General features: G+C 40.3%; 1 protein-coding gene across 16 annotated transcripts in view; it reads right to left on the reverse strand.

Annotated features, from left to right (window-relative positions):
* Positions 1-24,884, reverse strand: part of LOC149323029 (SWI/SNF-related matrix-associated actin-dependent regulator of chromatin subfamily A member 4) — an 87,420-nt gene that overhangs the window by 46,329 nt on the left and 16,207 nt on the right. For 14 of the 16 annotated variants that reach the window (XM_089486281.1, XM_089486271.1, XM_089486267.1 and 11 more), the window contains exons 3-13: positions 22,994-23,243; positions 21,780-21,912; positions 19,769-20,161; positions 19,356-19,454; positions 17,170-17,428; positions 15,677-15,803; positions 13,801-13,974; positions 11,807-11,980; positions 11,490-11,657; positions 7,516-7,566; positions 3,036-3,166 (exon numbers count right to left, since the gene is read on the reverse strand). In XM_089486281.1, the coding sequence (XP_089342407.1) occupies positions 3,036-3,166; positions 7,516-7,566; positions 11,490-11,657; positions 11,807-11,980; positions 13,801-13,974; positions 15,677-15,803; positions 17,170-17,428; positions 19,356-19,454; positions 19,769-20,161; positions 21,780-21,912; positions 22,994-23,215 (1,931 nt within the window). In that variant the 5' untranslated portion in view covers positions 23,216-23,243. The remainder of the gene's footprint in view (positions 1-3,035; positions 3,167-7,515; positions 7,567-11,489; positions 11,658-11,806; positions 11,981-13,800; positions 13,975-15,676; positions 15,804-17,169; positions 17,429-19,355; positions 19,455-19,768; positions 20,162-21,779; positions 21,913-22,993; positions 23,244-24,884) is intronic. The other 2 variants (XM_089486269.1, XM_089486298.1) reach the window with 1 other exon arrangement.

Genomic DNA, 24,884 nt, shown 5'->3' on the forward strand with positions numbered 1-24,884 from the left:
TAATTGGACGGTTCCCTGCCTTCAGGCTTACAATCTAAAAAGACACGACACAAAGGGAGTGGTGGTGGGGAAGGGGCCTCTCTAGTAGGATAATACATATAAAATACATAGCAATACAGGAAATGATTCAGTAAAACAGGCAACAAAAGAACATCAAATAGCAAGTGACAATTATGCAATGCCTGGGAACGCTGCCCTGAACAGGATGGTCTTCAACTCCGTTTTGAAGCTGGTTAAAGAGGTGATGGCTCTTGCTCGTGGGGGAAGAAGGTTCCAGGAGTGAGGGGCAGCGAGTGAAAAGGGGCGAATCTGAGATGGGGCAGAGGAAATCCTGGGCTGAGACAGCAGACCTTGACTACCAGAACAGAGGGCCCGAGTGAGAAGGTGAGGAGAAATAAGGTCTGATAAGTAAGGAGGGGCCAGTCCATGGAGGGCTTTAAATGTCGACAGCAGGAGCTTATACTGAATGCGGAAAGGGAGGGGGAGCCAGTGAAGGGATGCCAACACAGGAGAGATATGGTCACAGCGGTGGGCAGATGTGATAATGTGTGCAGCTGAATGCTGGACAGAAATTAAGGGACGGAGGTGAGAAAGAGGAAGCCCTGCCAGAAGGATGTTACAGTAATCAAGTCATGAGATCACTAAGGCATGGACTAGGATCTTGGCAGTAGAGGCGGAGAGATAAGGTCGGATTTTAGCAATATTGTACAAAAAGAATCTACAAGCCTTGGCTGTGGTCTGGATCTGAGGGATACACGACAAAGAAGAATCAAAGATAAAACCAAGACTGCGGGCTTGTTGGACTGGTTGAATAGAAATGTTGTCCACAGAGACAGAAAAGGGGTGTTGAAGGGTGGGCTTAGGAGGAAAGACAAGAAGCTCCGTCTTGGACATGTTGAGTTTCAAACGCCAATGGCGCATCCACTGTGAGACAGCTGTGAGGCAAGACGAGACTTGCTGTTCAAGCCTTGGAGAAAGGTCAGGGGTGAAAAGATACAACTGGGTGTCATCGGCATACAGACGGTAGGAAAAACCAAAAGAGCTGATGAGTTTTCCTAAGGACAGCGTGTAGAGAGAAAACAGAAGGGGACCCAGAACAGGGCCCTGAGGAACTCCAACAGATAAGGGAACAGAGGACGAAGTCTGACCACCTGCAACCACTGCAAAAGATCTGCCAGACAAATAAGATCTAAACCATTCAAGAACAGAGTCTGAGAACCCAAGGTCAGAGAGTATGTCAATTAGGAGAAAGTGATCAACGGTGTCAAAGGCTGCAGACAAATCGAGAAGGATAAGAACAGAGTAAAGGCCATTAGCCTTGGCCTGTAAAAGGTCATTCGAGATCTTAGTGAGAGCTGTCTCTGTAGAATGCCTTGGGCGGAAACCAGACTGAAAGGGATCAGGGATGGAGTTGGCTTCAAGAAACTCAAGACAGCGAGAATAAACAACCCGTTCCAAAACCTGAGAAAGAAAGGGAAGAAGAGAAATCGGACGATAGCTAGACAAAGAGGAGGAGTCAAGAGAAGTTTTTTTCAGAATTGGGGAAATGAGAGCATGTTTGAAGTCTGACGGGTCTGACGGGAAGGCGCCTGTAGAGAGAGAGAGAGATTGAAGATATGGAGAAGCGAGGGCAGAAAAGAGGGAGCTATAGAAATTTGGCATAATATTGCAATGTTCTATATATTAAAAGTGGGGTGTGTCTGTGTGTGTCTTACGAATGAAGCTACAAAGTCCTGAACTGCTCTTTGCTTTTGCCAATCTGAGGAACAGAAAAAATAAAATAAAATAAAATAGAAGAAATAATCAAGATTAGTAAAACAAAGAAAATTATTTTATCCCTTCTAATCCTTTTTAATGCCAGACAAATATGAAAAAAATAATAATTAGTATAAAAGGAAATGAGAAAAGGAAACCAGGTCAAGACATTTTAATGATCTGATACTGTATATATTCTACATAGTTTTTAAAAATTATTTTGGGGCAGTAAGTATGTGAATACCCTGTCTTAGACATTTTATTCATCATTCTATATGAAAATATTCTATAGTCTGGTTTTTCCCAATTTTTCTGCAAAATATGGCTTTTCAGGTGAAAAAATAGAACAGCTTAGTTTTGTGTAATATGACAAGGCTCTGAGATAGTTATTCTATCTTTAATGGAGTTCTTACAATAAAACCTTTGGGGGTTTTAGCCATTGATATCTTTACTCCTTAATCAGAATAGCTAGCTGATGTACAACTATGTCATAACATTGTAAGGTTTGATATATTAAAAGTATAGTTTATTCAAAATATATTAATAAATTATTGTGGATATATTGTCAGACCTCTAGATCCATGGGGGATCTGTTCCAGAACACCCACCCATCCCATGAATACCAAAATCTGCACATGCTCAAGCCCTGTTTTTAATAGTGGTCTGGCACACGTATGCATACCTGCTAGCATAGTCACACACACGCACTGCCATTAAGAAAAAGGGGGGCTTGCCATCTCCGGATGGTTAAATCCATGGATTGCAAGTCCACCGAGGGCAGACTACATATATATATATATATATATATATATATATATATATATATATATTGCTACAAATGAAGCTACAAGGTCCTGGACTGTTCTTTGCTTTTGCCAGTTTGAAGAACAGGTAAAAAAAACCAAAACACTATCACAGAAAGTCTACTACCACTTTATAGGGAAATCCAAAGCTATTAACCCATACTCCATGAATTGTCTAATGCCTTTTCAAAATCATCAAAGACAGACCAACCTATAGGCTAGCAACTCTTGAAAATCACTGAATATAATAACAAAGAAGAAAGGTGACCAAGTTTCAAAATATCTTCCAGTACACATACTGCATTCCCCCCCCCCAGCTCTTCTAGCTTTTCTAGAACCAAATCAGGGCCACAGTTCAAAATATGGGGATAGTGGACCATCACATAGTATGATATAAAAACAAAGAAAACCAAAAGGCTTCATTTACATGTGTTTTCCTGTTAAAATGTTGGAGTGCAATATCTGATGGAACCTTACCCAGGATTCATTTCTAACCAGGTATCCAGTTGTCCTGCCTTTGGTGCATCTGTTCCAGTAAGAATTTTCCCACTCTCTACATGGATCACTTTCACAGGAAGGTCACTCATTTGGCTGGTTTCATCTAAAGGCTGAGAAAGAATACCTGTATGTTAAATGTATTTCTCTCACTTCCATAAAGAAAGCATTGCCCAAATAAAGTCACCCACTAATTTAAATCTGTGACAGAAAGGGAGAAATGGACCTAGAAGGGAAGGGAGAAAGAGCCAAAATGGCATCATTTAAAGTAAAGTAGTATAAATAATGTTTAGACTTGGGTCCCATCTCCAAAATACCTCATTATGTATATGCAAATATTCCAAAATACAAAACAAACAAAAAACCAGAACTAAAATACAAAACACTTCTGGTCCAAAGAATTTTGGACAAGGGAGACTCAACCTGTATAGGATGTGGTGTTGGGGGATAATTGCCAATGTATGCCATTCTAAATTCCTTGGCAAATTCAAATTAGTAAAGAATAGAATACCATTAAGGAGATACACCTACATGATAGACCTAAGGAGTTCTTAGAGCCATTATGAGTCAGCTCAAGAGTCAGCGTATTGGTTTCAGCCTCTGACTATGACTTTGGAGACCAGGGTTTGAATCCCTGATTGGCCATGGAAACCCACTGGGTGACCTTGGGCAAATCACACTCTCAGCCTCAGAGGAAGGCAAAAGCAAACCCCTTCTGATTAAATCTTGCTAAGAAAAGCCCATCACCATAAGTTGGTAATGACTTGAAGGCACACAACAGCAGTTCTTAGAAATTACCTTTAAGCATTAAGAATAATATACGAAGCACATAATCTTATATTTACTCAGGGGTCTAATTGAGATCAATAACATCTACTCTCAAGTAAGCAGATATAAACTTAAATCTTAGGGCTCTGCTACATTTATCTGGAAGTGAATTCAATTAAAGTCAATTGGACTTCTGAGCAGAAATCTTTTGGACTGACTGAACTTGCAAGTGTATCCATGGCATACATTGGACACATACTATTAAGGAGCGGGTTTGTGTCCCATAGCAAATTGTGGAACAAGTACAGCAAAGTACAATGGGCCCTTGATATCTACAGGTGTTTGGTCCAGGACCAAATCTATGGATTCTCAAGTTCCATTAAATACAGTTGTTTAGTAAAATGTCTCCCTTAATTTAAAATGGCAAAACCAAGGTTTGCTTTTTTAAATTTTTATTTTTATTTATTGACTATTTTCAAGCTGTAGATGGTTGGATCCATGGATAAAAAAACCCCAATGGATATGGAGGGCAACTGTATATGCACACATTGTGGCAATGCCATATAGGTTTGTAAATTAGAAAGAATTTCTAAATGTATTAGAATTATATTGTTAGCCACAGATTTTTTTTATCAACAGATTCAAGCATCCATGGTTTACTTCTAATGGGGCTCAAGCATACACGGAATTTCTTTTACGCGAGGGGGTCCGGAACAGTTCCCCCGCGTAAAAAAAGGGACCACTGTATATAGCAACCATGTCTTTTTATTCATCTTGGCTCATGCTTCCAGCGGCATGTGTACACCATGTGCGCATGCCCCATTACTTATTCTGGCGTGCGGCAGCGCTTCTTCCATCGCTGCTTTCAGCATATGCTGAAAGCAGCATATAATGCGCCCATGCAGGTGCACTATATACTCTCAGAGGTGAAAAGGATAGACACTGAGGGTAGAGCGAAATAGCAGAATGCGATGGATTGTAATATTATGTCAGTGTAACTGCAGAATAGACAAGAATGAATGACACTTCCGCCATGTAAAGATATGATCTTGTTGATTCCCTCTAAGGTGCTCTAAGTAATGAGATGACTGACACTGGTAACCCCTGAAGAGCAGGATCCTCCAGGCTGTGAGTTGCAATGTGTCTAGATCTAGATGAAGAATTTTGCTCTACACTGGGTCAGTAGGTTCTGAACCTACAGTGTGTTATGAATAAACTGATGTTCCTCAAGTCTAGAATGGGACGAAGCTCCCCTTGCCATTTTGGGACTGGGAAATATCTTTAAAAGAAACTTTGGGGAACGCTAGGTGGTGGCACCTCTTGATAGCACCTTTCCTTAACAGAGTGGATATTTCTTCCTGTAGAACTGGCGATGCTTGTGTTGGTCAAAAAATCCCCTAACAGGTGTAAGCTGTCTAATTGGGCTACATATGTCCTGATCATTATATCAATGACCCACAAGTCCATTGTGGTGGAATCCTGCAGAAGGAAGAAAATAGAAAATAGAAGGAAGAAAATGGGAAATACAGTCTCCAAAAAGTGGGGAGAGGATGGATGAAGGTTGTACACAGGCAAAGGCAACATTTAGAAGAATCCTTTCCCCCCCTCTTTTTAAGAAGAAAGGTATTTACTGAACAACTAGGATTTAGATGATGAAGATGCTTGGGAATGCAGCTTTTGATAACAAAAGCAGCAAATGGGAAGACTGGGAAGAAGATCACCACGGCAATGACTGTTTTTGCTGATATGCTTGCTACTTCAGACCATACTTCTTAGCAATGGTGCACATCTTCTGGGCATGCTCCAACTTTTTGTTAGCCTTACTGTTCAAAAGACCTCATCAAAGGAGATACCTGAGATAAGTGTTCTTCCTTCTGGAGAAAGGCTTGATGATCTTAGCCATGCTTGATGCAGAAGATAAAATTGACCACGTAATAATAATAATAATAATAATAATAATAATAATAATAATAATAATAATTTTTATTTATATCCTGCCTCTCCCTATGGATCGACATGCCATCACTATCTATTGGGCTGCTAGTTTACGTGCGTCCACATGGAAAAAGCCCACAACTCTCTTATCTTCTTCAGGCAGGTGTTCAAAAAGGGGAAGCATCTTTTCCTACAAAAATTGCTGTAGGCTACTATAAGAACCTGACAGTTCACAATATGAAGAAATAATTAAACTGAGGCTTAGGCCTTGACCGCTGCCTTGAGCTTTCATCCCTCCTTATCTGAAGGAATAGAATTAGGGTTCCCCAATGACTTGGACAGAGTCGCTTCAACAATAATTAAATTGGGTTTAAGGTTTTTTAAAAGCTTGAAACAGTTATTATCCTGGACCTGACACAAGTTCTCAATTTTTCCTTATGAAAGAGGAATAAATGACTGTGACTTCCAGAATCATCTTGACCCTCTAATAAAGGCGGAAGGAAGAAGGAGATTGTTTCTGGAGGTAAGGACTTTGATTTGACCCTATAAAATACAGGGTCAGAAAACAGACAGAATACATTGCTGAAAGTCCAGTTCCAAGACCTAAGACATCCACTTATTCTCTTATGCAGAGACTGTCCTATTTGTCCAATGCAGAGGGCAGAGAGGCATTGTTGACATGGGATGACATATGGGATGACATATCATATTGGAGGATAAGTAAGTAATGCACTTCTGACATTGTGGGTGACATTGGCACAGTACACAGCACCTGATTTTCCTTCACAGGCAAGCCGCCACCGCCAAACCTGCGAAAAGCAGGTTCTATTTATGCCGTGGCGGCAGCATAACAAGTGCGCCACTGGCACACCCGTTACATAAACACTATATGGCGCCATGCGGATGCCGTGCGACACTTACGTAACAATGGTGGCACCCATGTATACAGGGCGCTGCCATTGTTACGCCTTCGTCACGTGTGAAGGTTACGGGGCATGTGGGTGCTCTGCCCCCAGGCAACCCTAGCACGTGACGCCCATGTGTACTAAACTAAATGCCCATGTGTACTGGGCCATTATTAGTAATGCTAATGCTGCTCCCAGAACAGAAATGAGGGCAAAGTTGGCATCTGGCTTTGTAACATGATCTTCTGCCTATATTACCACTATATTACCATATTATATGTTATTCACTATTGTTAGTAAATAGTTATTTAAGGTTGGGATGTTGCATGTAGGCAACTAAAGCCTGCCACTTAGAACCTCTGTAGGTGACAACTAGTGATGTTCTGTCTTTTTCTTTTTCTCGCAATTTAACTGGCTTGGATTCAGAGCAACTGAAATGTCTTGTTACAGCATTTTAAATATGTTAGTCATTCTAACATACACACAAAGTCCAGTATATCTAATGTTGACAGAAAGGGTTGAATTTGTTTGTTTCTTACTGCAAAACAATTTACTTAACTAATAATTCCCGAGTGTGTGTCTCTTTTTAAGAGTGTAATTTGTCCAAAATACTGTCCAAATTAGGAATGTTTTCTAACAGCACACATTTGTAATAGGACATCAGAACTGTGCCACAAAGACATAAGAAGTCAATAATTAACCTTAAGGGGAGGCATACAGTGACTTCCAATCTGGTCCCTTTCCTCATTTGAGAATCCAAAGAAACTGGTTCTTTCCCCCACTATACAAAACACGTTCCTAGTAAAATAGAATCATTTCAATTCTGAGTTGCATTTTTTTCTCCAAAATCTTACTTCACCATCTGGTCCAATTGCTGCTGTCTGCCCTTCTGCAGTCTCAGGCTTCTAAAAGGAAAAAGATATAATTAGTAGCATCCATTGTTGACAGAAATATCAGTCACAGGTATTTAAAACAGAACATTTTGGAGAAATGCTCTTTTTCACTGTTAATAACAATAGTAAGTATATGTCTAAACTGATTATTAGTGAACTTAGGCACTCCCTGAGCGGTTTACAATGTGTAAGCTAATTGCCCCCAACAAGCTGGGTACTCATTTTAACAACCTGCAGAAGGATGCCTGGCTGAGTTGACTCTGAGCCCTTGGCTGGGATTGAACTCACAACCTTGCGAATTATGAGTGAGTGGCTGCAATATAGGCATTTAACCACTGCTCATCAGGGTTAAGGAAAAGCAAACTATAGAAAACTCAGTCAAAACCTCATTTTAACAAATGTTTAAGAACATCCTCCATCTATCTTCATTCTCCTGTTCTAGTTAGAGGAATTTCCTTTCCCTCCACAGAGAAAGTGCTGTGACAGTAGTATATAAATCAGACAAAAGGAATAGAGAAGAGGGAAGAACTGCAATAAAGAACAACAAATACGAGATCCCAGGTATGCATGTACTGTCAACCAGCAAAGTAACAGCAGAGTATTTTCAGATGTGTAGCAGTGGTCAGAGTGGCAGTAATGCTTAACCCTTTCTACTACAAGCCCTCCCCTCTCAGTGTCTTCCTCTCCTCTTGCCTAGAACCACATCTGGGAATCCTTCCTGTGGAAGGGGAATCCACTAGGGAATGATTTGCTGAGAATTAATACTGTATAGTGGAAACATTAAGCTCATCCTCACTTCTCCCCTATTATATGCGTTTTTGAATTATATTTGTAGGTGTGTTTTTTTAAAATGAAGGCTTACAGGCCACTTTGATTTCTAGATTTCAGAACAAGGTACAGTAATAATGAAACATACAATATAAACAGTACTTTGTCCATTAAATATCATCATCTTTACCACCACGACCACCACTTGTACCCCACTTTTTCCCTCAGAAACAATACTCAAGGCCATGATGAACTTCCCAACGAACTACTCAAGGTTTTATTGTTAGTTGTACTGTATATGTTTTACACACTGACTAGAGTTATGGAGTGGCTATATAAACTGATTTATTGATGGATGAATAAAATCATGCCAACATTAGATATTCTGTAAGAAGCAATAAGGCACTCTGTGTCTAGATCTACCCTAATCTATAGTCACATTATCAAAAAGAAAAAGGTGTTTTGTATTACCTGTAAGATTAACAGGTTTATAGATCTGTCTATCTTAAAGGTACCAAAAGACATCTTTTCCTCCCTCTCCAGTTTTCCTCCCTGTTTTCATTCTTGTCGTCTATTGATATTGAAACAGACTTCTTTGAAAATGGAAAATCTCTGTTTCCTGTTCAGCAGAGGTGGTCACTTCATGATCAGAAACCTTTGCAGTCCTGTACTGCTTGTTGACTTCCTCTAGATATCTTATTTGCCTTTGTGTGAACCACGTACTGGATTACACAAATCCCTCCTTAGATCCTACAGGGCTGTTCTTCATAATGTATGAGCATACTAGAGAAGAACCCTTCAAGCACCACCTACAAAAATACCAAATCCTCTATACCTCAGAATACTTTGTTTCTTGCACATGTAGCAATTATGCAAATTTTCCAGTCTCATCCATAAGATTTCACCCTGCGTATTCTTGAAAAAGTGATCTTATTTTCATTTTCATGTGTGTTCTCTCCTAGGCACAAGGCATGGGTCTCTAGATCTGAAGGAGCCCAAAAGCTAACTGAGACAACCATATCAGACACCCAGGTTATTCCAAACGAGTTATCAGCACTGCTTTTGTTCCCACTGCACATAACAACTATACCTACAAGTATCACCACTGCTTTTCTCCACTGGAATACTTACCGAGTATTATTGCAACAAAGGAAAGGCAGGAGTGATGGCAGAAACAGGACTTAAAGTGACTAGGTGGGGAACAATGTAAAGGCCTCAACTAGATGCTCTGCAATCTAGACAAACCACTGTTTCCAAATATGTTGTGAATGCAAAAAAGTCCCAACTGTGGAAATGTCAATCTGCAAACAGATTGGGGAATGGCTGCATGTCCAGATGCTATTGCTACTAATCATTCTGCTGTCACACTAGCAATTCCAGCAGAAGACAGTCCTGTTCAACATCAGTTGATGAAAGTCAAAGGCAGTATGGTTGTCATTCTTGGTTTCTAACCAAAGCTAGCAGGAGAGATGTGCTTTAATAGACTGACATAATTCTCACAAGAGTACATTCTGTTAACAGTCTCCTTAAAACACTAAACAGAACTAAGCACACTCAGTACAGTGGACCCTTGTTATACGCTGTGGTTTGGTTCCAAGATCCACTGTGGATAACAAAATCCATGTATGCTCAAGTCCCATTAAATATGATGAAATAGCAAAGTGGTGTCCCTTATAAAAAATGGAAAATCAAGGTTTGATATTTGAAATTTATACTTTTTTTGAACATTTTCAAACCATGGATGCTTGAATCCATGTATAAGAAGGGCCGACTGTAATTCACAAGTGGCCTTGTGGCTATTTGGTCACTGTTTACAAGTCCATTTCCTCCAAACGCCATGCTGGAAGCTTGTAATGCCAATCAAACTTTACCCGATGCTGAACCAGGTTTTCTACTGGGACTGCTTACTACACAGTCTATTCCTCTTCATCTCCTCCTCACCAGACTCACCCGGAAGACTGAGCCAGGTTTACACTACTGTTTCAGATCCTAGTCTGGAGTAAGAGGACTGGACTATGCCTAGACACCTCAAGATGTTAGGATTTGACAAGATAAGAAGTGAAATCACCACCTGAGTTCTTTCTGAAATAGAATATTGTTTTCTTATTCTACTTCTTGCTCAGATCATCCAGTTTTAAATACATGCATCTTGGAAGTGCTTCTAACAAGAAGCTTTGCACAGCCCTCAAACATTTAGCATTCTACTACTTAATTCTGCAATTTGAGAAAGAAAGAAGAGCTATGCCAGACCAAAGACCTATTTAGTATTAAAACTAGAATTCTGTTCTTATAGATTCCAACCAAATGCATTTAGGAAGCCTACAAGCAAAGCATGAGCATAACAACACACTACTATTCACATCATCTGTCAGCTAATCTATAGAAGCACACTGTCTCTGATACTAGAGAAAATATGCAGCCATCATGACCAGTTGCCATTGATAGCTTTATCAGTCAGACTGCTATGAATATGTTTTTATGCTTGGTTAAGAGTGAAACACTACTATTATTCTAACCAAACTTTGGTTCTATAAACAGAGATGGACCCTAGTCAGAGGCAATAGAAATATGAATATGACAATGAGAAGCATATAAGCCAGGTACTTGAATCTTGTGATCTTCCACATGCTGCTGGGATGTCCACTACCATCAGCCCTAGTCAGCATGGCCAATAGTCATTGATAGTGGAGTGTAGCCCAACACCACCCAGATGGCCACTGGTTCTCCACTCCACTCTAATGATTTAATCCAGTGGCACTCAAGCTTTTTACCCTTGGGACCCCCCTTTACATGGATATGTGGACATCACACCACTCCCTTGACAGAGTATATAAATAAATATATTTGTTTATTTAGTGTGTGTATTGTCATTCACACATTCATGTATATTCATATGCTAAGATTTTATAATAACATTGTTCAGATTAGAACAGTTTTGTTTAAGTAAATTCAGTATTTAATTCAACACATGAGTAACTTTTACACATAAAAAAGTTTGAGGAAGAGGAGGGATCAGGGCCTCCAAGTCTCACATTCCCTCCCCCCACCCCCCTTGAGCAACTTTCTGCCTACCCAGGGTCCTGCCCCACTATCTGAGAACAACTGATCTGCCTACACACAGATTTGGTTTCATCTGCATTACTGAACTTAAACTAGTCCCATATTACCTTCTTTTTCTTCTTCTTTTTCTTCTCCTTTGCAACTTGTGCAGCCTTGTGCTGCCTCACCAGCTCTGTGAGGTTGGCCACATATTCATCTGTCTGCTGAAGCAGGTAGGCTAAGCGTTTATCTTTCTTTTGATCAATAAGCTTACGGTAACCTTCTTCATCTTCAGCCTTTTAAAAAAACCACACATACAGTATTTAATTTCTTTAGACTGGGGAAAAAAACCCTCCAACCATTATCAAACTGTAGCCTACACAACTCAGCCAGGTACATTTTATGCATAAAAGCTTAAACCTGTGACAAAAACAAAAAGCCTTACCATTAACCTGCGCATTCTCTCCTTCTCAATTCTTTCATTCTCCTTTTTTTGCTCACGCTCAGTATTGGCATGATAAGTGGCCACAGCCTTTGTAAGTTTTTGAATCTTGCCAGTGACAGATCGGTGATATTCTTTGAAATCCTTGGCATGTTGGAGAATGCTATTGAGGTACTCCTTTAAAACAAAAGGAATGAAAGACAGGAAGGGATTTTTTAACATATGTACCAGAACTTGCCATTTTTTAATATACAGAATTTTAGAACTGCACTATCAGCAATCATAAAAGTATTCTCTCCAGTAAAGAGCAAAGCAAGAAAAAGGACTTAAATATTTATTGGTGGGTAAGAAGCTTTTTCTGAGAATCAGTGTAGTGTAGTGGCTTGGGCATTGGATTAGGAACTTGGAGACTAGGGCTCGAGTTCCCGCTTGACCATGAAAACCCACCAGATGACTTTAGGCAAGTCAGACTTTCTCACCCTCAGGTGAAGGCAAATCCATTCTGAACAAATCTGGCCAAGAAAGCTCCATAATAGGGTTGCCTCAAGGTCACTAAATGAGTTGAAGGCTCCCAAGAGCAACAGAGAAGCTTTTCTTATTCCTTTCCTCTGCATATTTCTTCTAACTAAATTGGTCACCAAAGCTATTAGCCTCAGCACAGAAAAAAAAGTAGGTTTGGGGTTTATAGGCATCTTTGCTGGGGCAATCTTAACTGGAAAAAATGGTGATGGTGGTGGTAGAAAGATTAATCCACTACAAGTATGGCTGTTTAGATCACACTTGGAGCCTTATGCACCTGCTTTTCAGTAAAGCATTAAAAATATGAGGAATTCCTATTAGATTTCCTGTGCCATGTGTTATTTGAACCTGAAAGCACATGTCTCTATGGTTCCCATGGATCAGACCCATAATGCTCTCTGTCCATCTCCAATGACTTGACCACTTTATTTTCTATGCACTTTAAATCCACAAATGTCCTCAGGCCACCTCCTTCCTACTGTCTCTGCTATATTCCATCTCAGCATTTCAGCAGCTATTAAGACTTTCCTGTAAACTAAATGAAAAGTCAGGCATCTTGTCAGCAACTTCAAAAAATATTATTTTTGAAATCAGTGGGTAGCACTGGATCACTATCTCTCACCCTATAATCTACCAAACACGAAAACAGTGAGAATGACACACAGGCAACATTCCTCAGCAAAACAATGCAATGCATTTTTCAATTAAATCCTAGGTTATATGTCTGTGTCAATGAAACTTCCCAGACATTATCCTCCAGATATGCAGCACTGTGGTAACAGGTTTGATTTTATAGCACTGGAAATTTTATCTACCGGTAGCTCCCTTTGTGGACAAGGGTTCAGTAATAAGTTAAATCTCTATGCTAATCAAATAATTACCTACAATAGGAGAAATACATAAGATGTGCAGCTTTGTATTTTCTGCATATTTCTTAACAATGATACCCTCTTCTTATTTTCCTCTTCTCTTAACCTTCTCACATCTAGAGAATAACACCTTTCCCACCCCTGCACTAAATCATGTGTTAGCATGACATAAATAAGCCTAGATTAGTCTTGGGCTTGTGGACCCACCCATTCCATCAGAAATAAGAAAAACTTCAGATTCAACTTAACTGTTTTTATCCCCGTCTATTTTTTACTTAACCATGATTTGCAGTTTTGTTCAACCCAATAGGGTTAATGTTAACTACTAATTGTTTGAAACAAGCCAGCCAAACTGTAATGGCCATAGCTTCTTTTCAAATCCCTAAGAAACCATAGTTAACATTAATCACAGCCCATTGAAGCAAATGAAATGGAAACCCATGTTTAAACAGACAAGAAATCTTTGGAATTCCTTCTTCCAGCCACATGACAACCTCCCAATACCAAATGCAAATGCTATTTAATAAATGCAAATACTCTCTGGCACCTCAGATTTCTGTCATCCTTTTGCCTAGCATAATTTTGAGTAAAAGTAGAAGAATGACATACTTGATGTTTTTGCCGGCGTTTACGTTCTTGTTCAATCTTCTGCTGTTTCTCTAGCTTCTCAGTGATGCGAGCTTCCCTCAGGGATTGCCGTTTGCTACGTTTATATGCCTTGGCATTCAGTGCTGTCTCCAGAGCAGTATCTCTTCTCATGCATACCACCACTTCTTGACGCAGCTGTTGAACAAACATTTTAAACCAAACATTGAACCCTTAGCTACAAGTCGAGAACAGAGAATAGACCAATAACATGTCAATCCTGTCATCCAAGACACTCCGACCACGCACTTTATAGTGTCCCAAGGGCTACTGCCAGTGTATGAACCAGGCTAGATGGAAACTTTGATGTAACTGATACAGTGCTCCCTTGCCTTACGCGGGGGTTCCGTTCCGGACCCCACCGCGTAAGGCAAGTTCCACCTATGCTCGAGCCCCATTGAAAATAATGGGGCTCGTGCACGCAATGCGAGCACCATACAAAAAATGAGGCAGGGCTTTCAGCATAAAAGTGAAAGCTGCATAAAAGGCACCAGCATATGATGCAGGCGCACTGTATAACTGATATAAATGCACAGGTAAAATGAAAGGAAACAGAACTACATCAGATATCCCACCATTGCCACCTTTTCAAGGGAAAAAACAATATATAAAAACTAAGGCCAACCACAGACCATGATAATGTCATAACCTAGGAATAGAATCAGAAAAATTAAGACTTATATGAAGTGGAGATGCAAGGGTTAATGCTGCACTGACAGCAACACCCACTTAAACAGTGTCAACATAACTGATATTTTTAACAATATGAAACTGTATTAATTTTTACTGTACAATAGCTAAGACACCTGCCAATTTCTAGGTATGTTTTCTGATATATAGATAATTCTTGAAGCTATTTTTTACTCTCACCTTAAGCATAAAGCGACACATTCTAAGTGACCCATTGGTTGAACCTCCTAACATTTCTCTTTTGACTAAAAATACAGGGACCTGAACTGAAATGGCCAGAAGGCTACACCATTAACCCACTCCTACCATACCATCTAAAATTCCTTACGAAGTTGTTATTGGCTACAACTGGAAAAGTGAAAGATAATACCTATAACAAGAGTGCTTGCTACACATAAGCTAATAATACTCTCTTTTTCTGCTAAAACAAGGTGTTGGGATGAATTATTTCTTTTAGAGAAGAGTGGAACATGCTGATAGTGAAATTCTCCTGTTTGGGGAGGGGAGGATTATTTTACTGGAAAATTGGGGTGGTGGCAGGGATCCACAAAGATGGTTGCATGCAGACCGAAAGGACACATGATTCCCATCCCAGAATTTAAACAACATCCATCCAGCAGTGAATGAGGTCAAGCTACCTCCAACAAAGCAGGATGCAACATTTTTTTGAGAAATCTAGGAAGAAACAAGATTTTTAAAATCTAGACCAAAGGAAAGAGCCAAGAATATGAGCAACCCAGTGAAATGCTGGGTTCCGGTCTCTTCTCCTACACACGTCTGCAAGCAGAGTTTTAACTGAGATGTTGCAGGGCTGAAATTTGCCAGCAAGTCATAGCCTCTGACTTAGAAGTTCCACTTTCAGTGAGCACTGATAATTATAATGGCATGCTGCTGGAGGAAAAGCATTCAGCCTCTGCCCACAACCACTCTCAGCCACACATTAGTATTATTATCTACACCTCTGCTCCCAAACAAACAAACAAGGTCTCAAGTTTGGTTTCATTTTTCAAAAAATTCTGATTTGATTTAAATGAAATCATCCAAACAGAAACATTGTTTCTTTTAGATTACAGACGTCTGAATTAATGCCTCAAATTCTAGTTTCTCAAATAGTCATGAACAACAGTATTAAATCCATGGCACAACCTACCTGCCTCTGGAAATTGAGCAATCGTAGTGCTTTAAGTTCAATGGTTGCTTTGGTTCTCAGGTCACCAGCCAGGGACCCAGGAAGGTTTTCAAGTTCTTGGATTCTGTGGGCAATGCGAGCCTGCAATCTGTACACCAGAAAGAGTCAACATGAGTTTATAAAGCTTTTATATCTAACAAGAGATTTCAGAGCAGTGATTTATCAGTCTAGGCAACAGGGCACACTCCAGATGTTGAGTTATGTTTCTGTCCGTGCCAGCCAAAATGGCCAATTGTCAGGGGAAATGGGAACTATTATCCAGACCATTTGGAAGGCTTCAGACTAAGTAAAGACTTCCAAATAAGAAGCAACAAAGTTTCTAAATTACTCAGTCCATTCCTCTCCAATATGAAAAAGTTTAATAACCAAAGTTATAATGCTTTGTTTAAGTGCAACACAGGCTTGCTAACAGGGGCCCCATACAGACTGGCCAAAATAAAGCTGCTTTGAGTCACTTTGGAGGTATGCTGTTTAAATGATGCATGCGTCCTAAGGGTCCAGAAGCCACGCCAAAGCCACGATCCAGTCCTAAGGACTGGAGCGCAGCTTTGGCGCGGCTTCTGGACTCTTAGGATGCATGCATCATTTAAACAACATACCTCCAAAGTGACTCAAAGCAGCATTATTTTGGTCTGTCTGTATGGGGCCAGTCTCTCCTGCCTGTGGCAGAGCAGGCAATTTAATCCAATTAAGCCCAAGATTAGGTATAGTAGTTCCAAGAGCCCCAAACAAGTTACTCATCTTAATCAGAAGTACCAATGGGTGGGAGGTTAGGTGGGTGAAATAATTATAACTAATGTTACGTTTATATCTGAAAATGGGAAATTACATTCCAACTGAAGATGATGTAAAATATTATTTGAATAAGGCTTAATAGGACAGATTAATACAGATAAGAAAATGTACTTAGAGGCAAAGGAAATGAAGAGGAAATGAAGGCCAGATAGATTTATGGTGTGCACCCAAGCTTCCAGAGAAGGAAGTTCCAAATAATTTACATTGTTTGTACTCCATCAATATGAGAAGCTGTGTAACTGTTGTTTGTATGAAGTATTGGTTTGAGGGAATAATTGGTTAGTGTAATTGATAATCTATTTGTGTAACTGCTGAGATATAAATGGTTGTGTCCTGTTTTAAATATTAATAAAAATGAATATATATTGGGGGAGGGGGAAGACGTCCCAGTGAAGTTGTAAAAGCCCTAGTGGCACAGTGGTTAAATGCTGGTCCTGTAGCCACAATGTTGTGAGTTTGATTCCAGGGCTCCAAGGCTGACTCAGCCTTCCATCCCTTCATAGGTCAGTAAAATGAGTACCCAGCTTATTGAGGGAAATTGGCTAACACACTGTAAGCCATTTAGAGTGTGCTGAGTTCACTATTAAGCGATACAGAAATGTAAATCCTATTGCTATTGCTATTACAGAAGATATAATTTAAGTGCCCCACAGTTTTACCGGTATTCTCTCTCTTGAAGAATTTCCACAGGATCAAGTCCTCTTGGTTTCTGGATTGGGGTGATACGATTCTGCTTCTGATGGAGCTGTACCATTGGGGCAGGTTGGGCTGGTTGCCCTGGTGACTGAGTTTGGGGAGGCATTACAGGGGATGCTGCTGGAGGTACCGCTGGAGGTGCTGGTGAAGGACGGCCTGTTGGCTGAGGAGGAATCAGTTTCTGAGGTGTGCTAGTAGGGGCTGCAGCATTTGCCATTGGTCCTATTGAAATACATAATAAGCAAGAAAACAGTAAGTCCCTCTTCTGACAGCATGATATGAGCACAAAATAGTCAAAGCCAAGCTTGTCTATTTCAATGACCAAAAAAGATATTTTATGTTCATTACATTTAAAGCCATCCTTCTTCCAAAGAAGCAATATACACTGGTGTCCCCATCTCATCTCAAAACATTCCAACCTTACAACCTGGGTGAAATAAATTAATTTGAGAGACTGTAACTGGTCCAAATATCAATAACTGATTTGATCTTTTCCATAGAAACCTGTCTTTCTGTCCAGGACATCATGCTGATACTCAAGATAAAACATGATCTCAGATGCAGTTTCCTATGAACATACTCTATGCAGAGATGTCTAAAAATGAAAGTTACAGAAAGGACAGTAAATATCAATAATTATTTCACCACTATCTTGAACATATAATGGCTTCACAGCTTGTTGCTTTCTGGTCATAAGGTTCCTCTAAGCCACTGAAGTAAGCTGCAGGGATGTCATAGAATGTTTACAGATTTCTAACTTGACAGAACATATCTATGCAAGGTAAGTGAACCAGCAAAGACGACTCTTCCCAAACAATAACATGTCTCACAAAACTGCAAACTCATCTGGCTTGTTGTAAAACATAAGGGTTAAGAAACAAAAGGAACTATACGGTGATGTGGGTGCAAGGAAGTCAGAAACAGAGCCCAAACTATACAATGTAAGTCATCAGTGAGCAACTTCTTAGGCTATGGGGGACATTTTCACCATTTCCACCCAGCAGGTGGTACTCATATGTACAAACACAGCAAGTAACTTCACCCACAAAATGGAAAAGAGCAAATATACCTACCTAACGAAGCCTTGCAGGAGTGCAATATTCCATTCATCACCTACTTTGGGATGCTCAGGGTGTATTTCAGGCCTGATACAGCCTTCTATGGAAATAGGGAATAATCTTCCATCTCCTCCAGTTTTTTAAAGCTTTTTTGGGCCTGCCTAGACACAAGATGAACCTCCAGCAATAGCCTTTCAATAGCAACTGTGTTGCCTAAGGGCTTAGAGAGGGGCAATTTACTATTTTTAATTCCCCCACAAAAATCTGAGGAAAGGAGGGGACAAAGAGCCAAACTAGGGGCACTGGTGGGCTACATGCAACCCATTATTATTATTATTATTATTATTATTATTATTATTATTATTATTTTATGCTTTATTTATATAGCACTGTAGATTTACACAGCACTGTACATATAATCAGTAAAATAGATAAAAAAACAATCACGCAATGCCTGGGAACGCTTCCCTGAACAGGATGGTCTTCAACTCAGTTTTGAAACTGATCGAAGAAGTGATGAGGCCATGGGACAGCACTTTCCCATTCCTGATTTCCCATCCTGCAAGTCCAAACATTTAACCTTCCTGTTGGTTAAAAAGGCTTTAAAATTCTAGGGCTCAGAAGTGGTGGTGGTGGTTCTGAAACCAATTCATCTTTTTTGAGGGTGCCAGTGGATGCAGTCCCCACTCATCGCCATTCAGTTCCCCAATCTCTAAGCAAAATATATATTTGTATCTCCTAAATAAATAAATTATACACACACACACACTTTCTGATAAATCAGATATCCTTGATCGTTGAAAATATGTCTCTCCCCCTCCAAACAACCCATTTGAAAACATACAATAACACCCACCACAACCTATGATTAATGAAGAAGAATCAACTCTGAAATTTAATGCCATTTTTCAAACAGGTAACATTTTTTATGTTAACATTACTGTGCAACCATCTCAAGAGAGGTCAGTTCAATTTCCTGCAAAAATGGCCAAACAGGTACTACTGAAAGAGTGTGATATGCCATCTATGTTTTATGGATATTGCACTGGGGCAGCTTTGTTGGTCTGCCCACTTCCCACTGACAATCTCACCTTCAGGCCAGGGCTTTGGGGGTCCACCAGGGGGCTGTCCTGGCATTCCTGGAGGAACTCCTGAGGGTCCAGGAGGAGGCATGTTAGGCCCTCCCATACCTGTATAGACATTAGACAGAAATATAAACAAAGTAAGACTTATTTCTGAGACAGTCAGACCTGAGTTCGATCCCTGTTTGGCCACAGAAATTCACTGGGTGACCTGGGGTGAGTCACACACTCTCAACCCCAGAAAACCGTGTGATAGGGTTGTCATAGGGTCACCATAAGTTGGAAATTATTTGAAGGCATACAACAAGACTTACTTCTACACAGTTTACTTCTGTTCCTAAAACGAGAGGAAGCCATTGTTCTAGCAGTAGAGAGACAGGTCACAAAGCTTCAGCACTCACCCCAGGAGGGTTCTGACTTACCATGAGGTCTGTTGTAGTTTGGAGGTGTCGGTCCCGGTGCAGGCCCTGGGCCTTGCACTGGTCCTGTTCCAGATACAGAAGGTGGAGGTAGAGTTGGCATTTGCTGCTGCATTCCTGGCATTGGTCTTTTTCCCTGCACTGCCATGTGAAGATGATCAGGTAAAGGCTGTCCTCTGGCAAGCATCTTGTAGGCCATGATTTGAGCCCTCAATTGATGCAGCTGATTCTGGTTAAAAGGAGTAGGGCCCCGATTCTGCTGCCCCAGTGCTTGTGGGTCAGTACCATCTAATGGGACTCCGCCAGGGCCGGAGGGCATCTGGGGGCCAGAAGAAGGACCATTAGCTGGAACTGGGCTTGATGCATGCTCAGAACCACCAAGTGGAGAAGGGTAACCTAAGGAAAAGAGATAGACATTCATTTTCAGTGTACTTCCTGTCATTTAAGTTAAAACAGAATTTTAAACATACTTGTGCATGTTAATAGACATACTGCTTCTATTTTCTAACTAACATTTTAAACTGAAAGTAATTATACTTTTAGTGTCTGCTAGGATTCAAGGTCTATAAACATTCAAAATATATATACGAGAAACAGAGTTTGCAGAAGATTATCTAGATACTGAGCTTTTTCACACATAGCATTACTTTTTGGTACAAGACATTTGGGCAAGTGTTAATGAGCCTAACATCTGACTCACCCCCAACACCCCTCTCTCTTTCTGTAAAGCCAGGTGCAGGACATCTGTGAAGTTTATTTTTACTTTTAAACAACAATCTCAGTTTGTGTTACCTCTGAGCCCGGGATCCTGCTTCAAAAACAAACCCTAGTTTAAAAACCAGCTTCAGAATGTGTGGCTTGAAATTGGCTTGTTTTTACAGTGACAAAAGGAGCAATTATATTTGGGAGGGAGAGAGGATAGAGGGACTTCCTTTTCTTATGTCTGTTGAGCTAGGGGGTGGGGAGAGATGTCTTTTTTCCTTTTTATTTGGCCTTTCACATACATTTCCCTTTTGGGGGGAAATGTTTCCCTTCCACTGTCCTCAGTGGAAAGGTACTAAACTACACCAGCTCCAGAACTGATGTAGTTTTCCTTCCATCTCAGGTACATGTCAGGGGGACAGGACAGCTTTGGATCCTGCATATCCACAGCCTCCTCCAGCATATCCCCTGGTGCACCTCCTTTTTGTCCTCCTTCATGGTGAAGTTGTGATGCCTGAGAAGCATCAGTTATCCACAGCTACATGTGGGAGATTTGGAAAGTTGGATCTTTAACATTGTGGGTAGACCTGTCTCCCTCCTCTTAGTGAAGAAGAACTGAAAAAATTATAATGCCATTGTCCCAAGGAACATAGAACTACATCCCATGGTTCATTTTAAAATTGGGATCCCTTCCTGAAACCTAAGGCTAAGCCAAGATCTATTAAAATGGCACTAGCCCTGGTTATGCAGAAGGAAGTGAGTGAGGTGGAAATATGTGTACAATACATCGCTCAGATTTGTTAGTATGTATTTATATACACCATGATCTAGGGCAGTGGTCCACAAACTGTGCTGTTGAAGAGATTTTGGACTTCAGTTCAGAGAATCCCAGACTATTGGCCAACATGGCTGAGGCTTCTGGGAGCTGAGGTCCAAAATCTCTTAAAGAGCACAGTTTGGGGTTTTAGATCTAGGCCCTTAGAGCAAACACTGGCAGAAAGCAACTGCAGTACTATTACCACCTGCTACATCTGCCATTCCACCCCATCAAAAACACATTTTTATGATGTCCTGACACACTGATTTCTTGCTAAAACACTGCTCTCCTATACAGCTTTGATTGATCAACACAATGTATCACATCAATAGCAACACAAAACTGAAGACTGAATGGTCATGGAATAAAAATGATTTATACACATCGTGGCAATTTTTCTGTTCTTGCCATTTTATCTCAAATTCAGTAATTTCTATCAACAACTCACAACTTAACCAGCAATTTGACCCACATGAATCCTGAAGGAAAGTGTACCTTGGGAATGCTGATCCATAGGGCTTGGAGGAGGCCCCATTCCTGTGTGCCCACCAGCCCTCATCCCCATGCCTTTCATTTGGCTGTAACGAGGGTCTTCAGATATTCCCTTTTCATGCATGGAATCCATTGGCTGCAACAACAACAACATAAAATCAAATTTCTAGAATCCATGTAAACAGAATCTATTCTAATGAAGGAGCTAAACTACATCTGCCTACAGGACACAACCACCAATTCAGCAAATTTTCACGTGAAACTGCTGATAAATAAATCTTAGGTATTCTAGAGAAATCAAGATTCAATCTCCATTCCTGAAACTAAGTCCTACTGTATACAATGCATTGTAATAAGTATTCATGAATATGGGTGTATATGTTAAGCTGCTGGGGAGGAAAAAAATTCTTACACACACACCACATACATCTCAAGATATTCTTATTTCCCCAGTATCATGTGACTGAGGACCTAAGTATTCCAAAGGCACCAAATCCCATCAGATCATGGAACCTGAGCAGGATCAGCCCTGGTTAGTACTTGGATGGGAGACCGCCAACAAATACTAGGTGCTATAGGCTTTATTTTAAAGGAAGGAACTAGCAAAACCACCTCTGAGGATTCCTAGTTTAAGAAAACCCTATGAAATTTATGAGGTTGCTGAGGGGCAACTTGAAGGTATGTACACACGCACTACACCATGTGATTAAAATATATACATTCAATTGTACGAAATACATTTAATATTATTTATCATGTTTAATGTATTTAACATTTAGTCTTAAATACATTTAAGATTAATAATCTCCTAATGTCCTGTGCTATTGTTTTAACATCAGACTTTACTATTCCAACGGAAATGCATATACTGAAAACAAAAAGAATAAGTTGAATGCTATTGGCTGGAGAAAGCTTTGTCTAAAGAAAGACACCAGAACTCAAAAAACAAACAAATAGATAACTGTCTAAGGACAACAAAATAACAACAAAAGCAGATTCCAAAGGGAAGTAATTTCCCGAAGCCCTATGTACTAAAGGCAGAAAGATAAATAACTGATTTTCTCATCATAATAGACATGAGGGGAGGGAACAAAACCTTCAACAAATAAATTCTCTACACAGAAAGATAAGACTGAGAATATATTAAATTCTATTAATGACAACAGTAGAGCAAAGCAATTCCACCAAATATACATGCAGATGTTATGTTTTACTACCTTATGCATCTGGTGCATGTTGTCCTGAGAATAACCTCCAGGCCCCTGAGGTGGTATAGGGTGGCCTGCCGATGGCGGCCCTGGGCTGGGGCCCATCATGCTGTGTGCAGAACCAGGGGATGGTCCAGGACTGGGTCCCAGCATAGCACCAGGAGAAGGCCCAGGCCCCGGAGAAGGCCCAGGACGAGGTGTCCCCCCCATAGGAGGATCAGGAGTAGACATTTTCAATGAGGGTATTTAAAATAATATCCTAGTGGAAGAAACAGCAGTATTAGGGGACAAAAAGCCACAATTATTTCACATCTCTCAACAAAACACAAGCAGTGATTTACAACAGTGGTTCCCAAACGGTGCTGAAGGGGAACAGGAGACTTGGATCCAAAACACATTGCAGAAATAATCCAGTTTGAGACCACTTAGAATCACAGAGTTGGAAGAGACCACAAGGGGCATCCAGTCCAACCCCCTACCATGCAGGAAATCCAAATCAAAGCATCCCCGACCGATGGCCATCCAGTCTCTGCTTAAAGACCTGGCACAATGCTAGTGAATCCTGGAAACTGTAGTTTTGTGAGTCATTTAGCCTTCTGTCAGAGAGCTCTGGTGCCACAATAAGCTATAATTCCCAGGATTCCTGAGCACTGTGCCAAGGCAGTTCAAGCAGCCTCAAACTGGATTATTTCTGCAGTGTGTTTTGGACCTTGGTGACCCTGATCTTTCTTCCTTCTCCTTATCTTCCCAAATTTTTGTTCCTGGAGGAGAAGAGAAAGGCAAGGCGGGTGCTTGGAGCCTCTGCCTGAAGGAAGAGGAGAGCTATTTCCTTATAAAAGGTTAAAAAATTTGAAAAATATTGAAAAATTCAATATCCAGTCCAATACTTATAATAACTGCAGATAAAAGGAAAAGAAAAGGATTACATCGTTGGGACTCATATAAAGTAGCCTTTACACTTTTTTGTGTACTACAAACCCATCTGTCTGCATTACTACTGCTTTATGTACCGCTCTCCTGTTAGATTATGAGGTGAATAGGACCACCTGTTTGTATTCTGGAAAATGGGTTGCATAAGTTTAGATTCCCCCCCCCCCAGCTTTGTCAATTATTCATCTGACCACAAAAGAACATGTGGTTAAAAAAGTCTACCAAGCTAGAGAAGGAGTTCAGCTGTATCTGCATTGCAGAATTAATGCAGTTTGGCACTGCTTTAACCGCCTTGGCTCAATGCTTATATGGATTATACCATTATCTACCAGAACATCGATTTACAAATTTCCCAACATTTTGTAAGAATTTGAAAAGACTACCGAGGCGGATTGTGTTTTGGGGAAATTATGTTGCATTTTCCTCAGCAAAGCTAGATCTTCTATATGTTTAACAATTCTAGCATTAAGTTTTTCCCCATGTCTACTTTATCAATCTGTTTCGTGGATCTTTTTCAAAATTATTATTGTATCCCAGTGAAATAAAATAATTAGGCTTGGCTTTGGAAATGGGAATGGAGAAATCTTGCACTCTGCAGGCCACTGAGTTGGTGCCAATTATTCAAATACCACAAAGGTGTGAAAAGCTGGAGTTAAAAGGGCAGCCAAAGTCTAGTTGAATTTCTTTCACAGCAGTTGAACTCTGTCAGCCCATTCTGTTACAGTGTCAAGCAAGCTTTGGTATTTGCATGCTCTATCTGCTGAAAGGGCACACCGCTTGAGTGCATGTACTTTACCATGCATAGTGGCAAGCTGTAATTGGCAGCTGGTTCTGCACTGTTTCACACAATAAAACAGAAGTGTGTCACATGTGCAGGTTCTCTCTTACATCTATGTATACTATTGTAAGAAAAGTAACATGAAACAATCCTTACTGACGTACAATAAGAAAGTGGATACATTATCATGCA

Source organism: Sceloporus occidentalis, unplaced genomic scaffold (genome assembly GCF_023333645.1).
Source record: "Sceloporus occidentalis isolate IW3139 unplaced genomic scaffold, rSceOcc1.0.p SCAF_1, whole genome shotgun sequence".
NCBI lineage: Eukaryota > Metazoa > Chordata > Lepidosauria > Squamata > Phrynosomatidae > Sceloporus > Sceloporus occidentalis.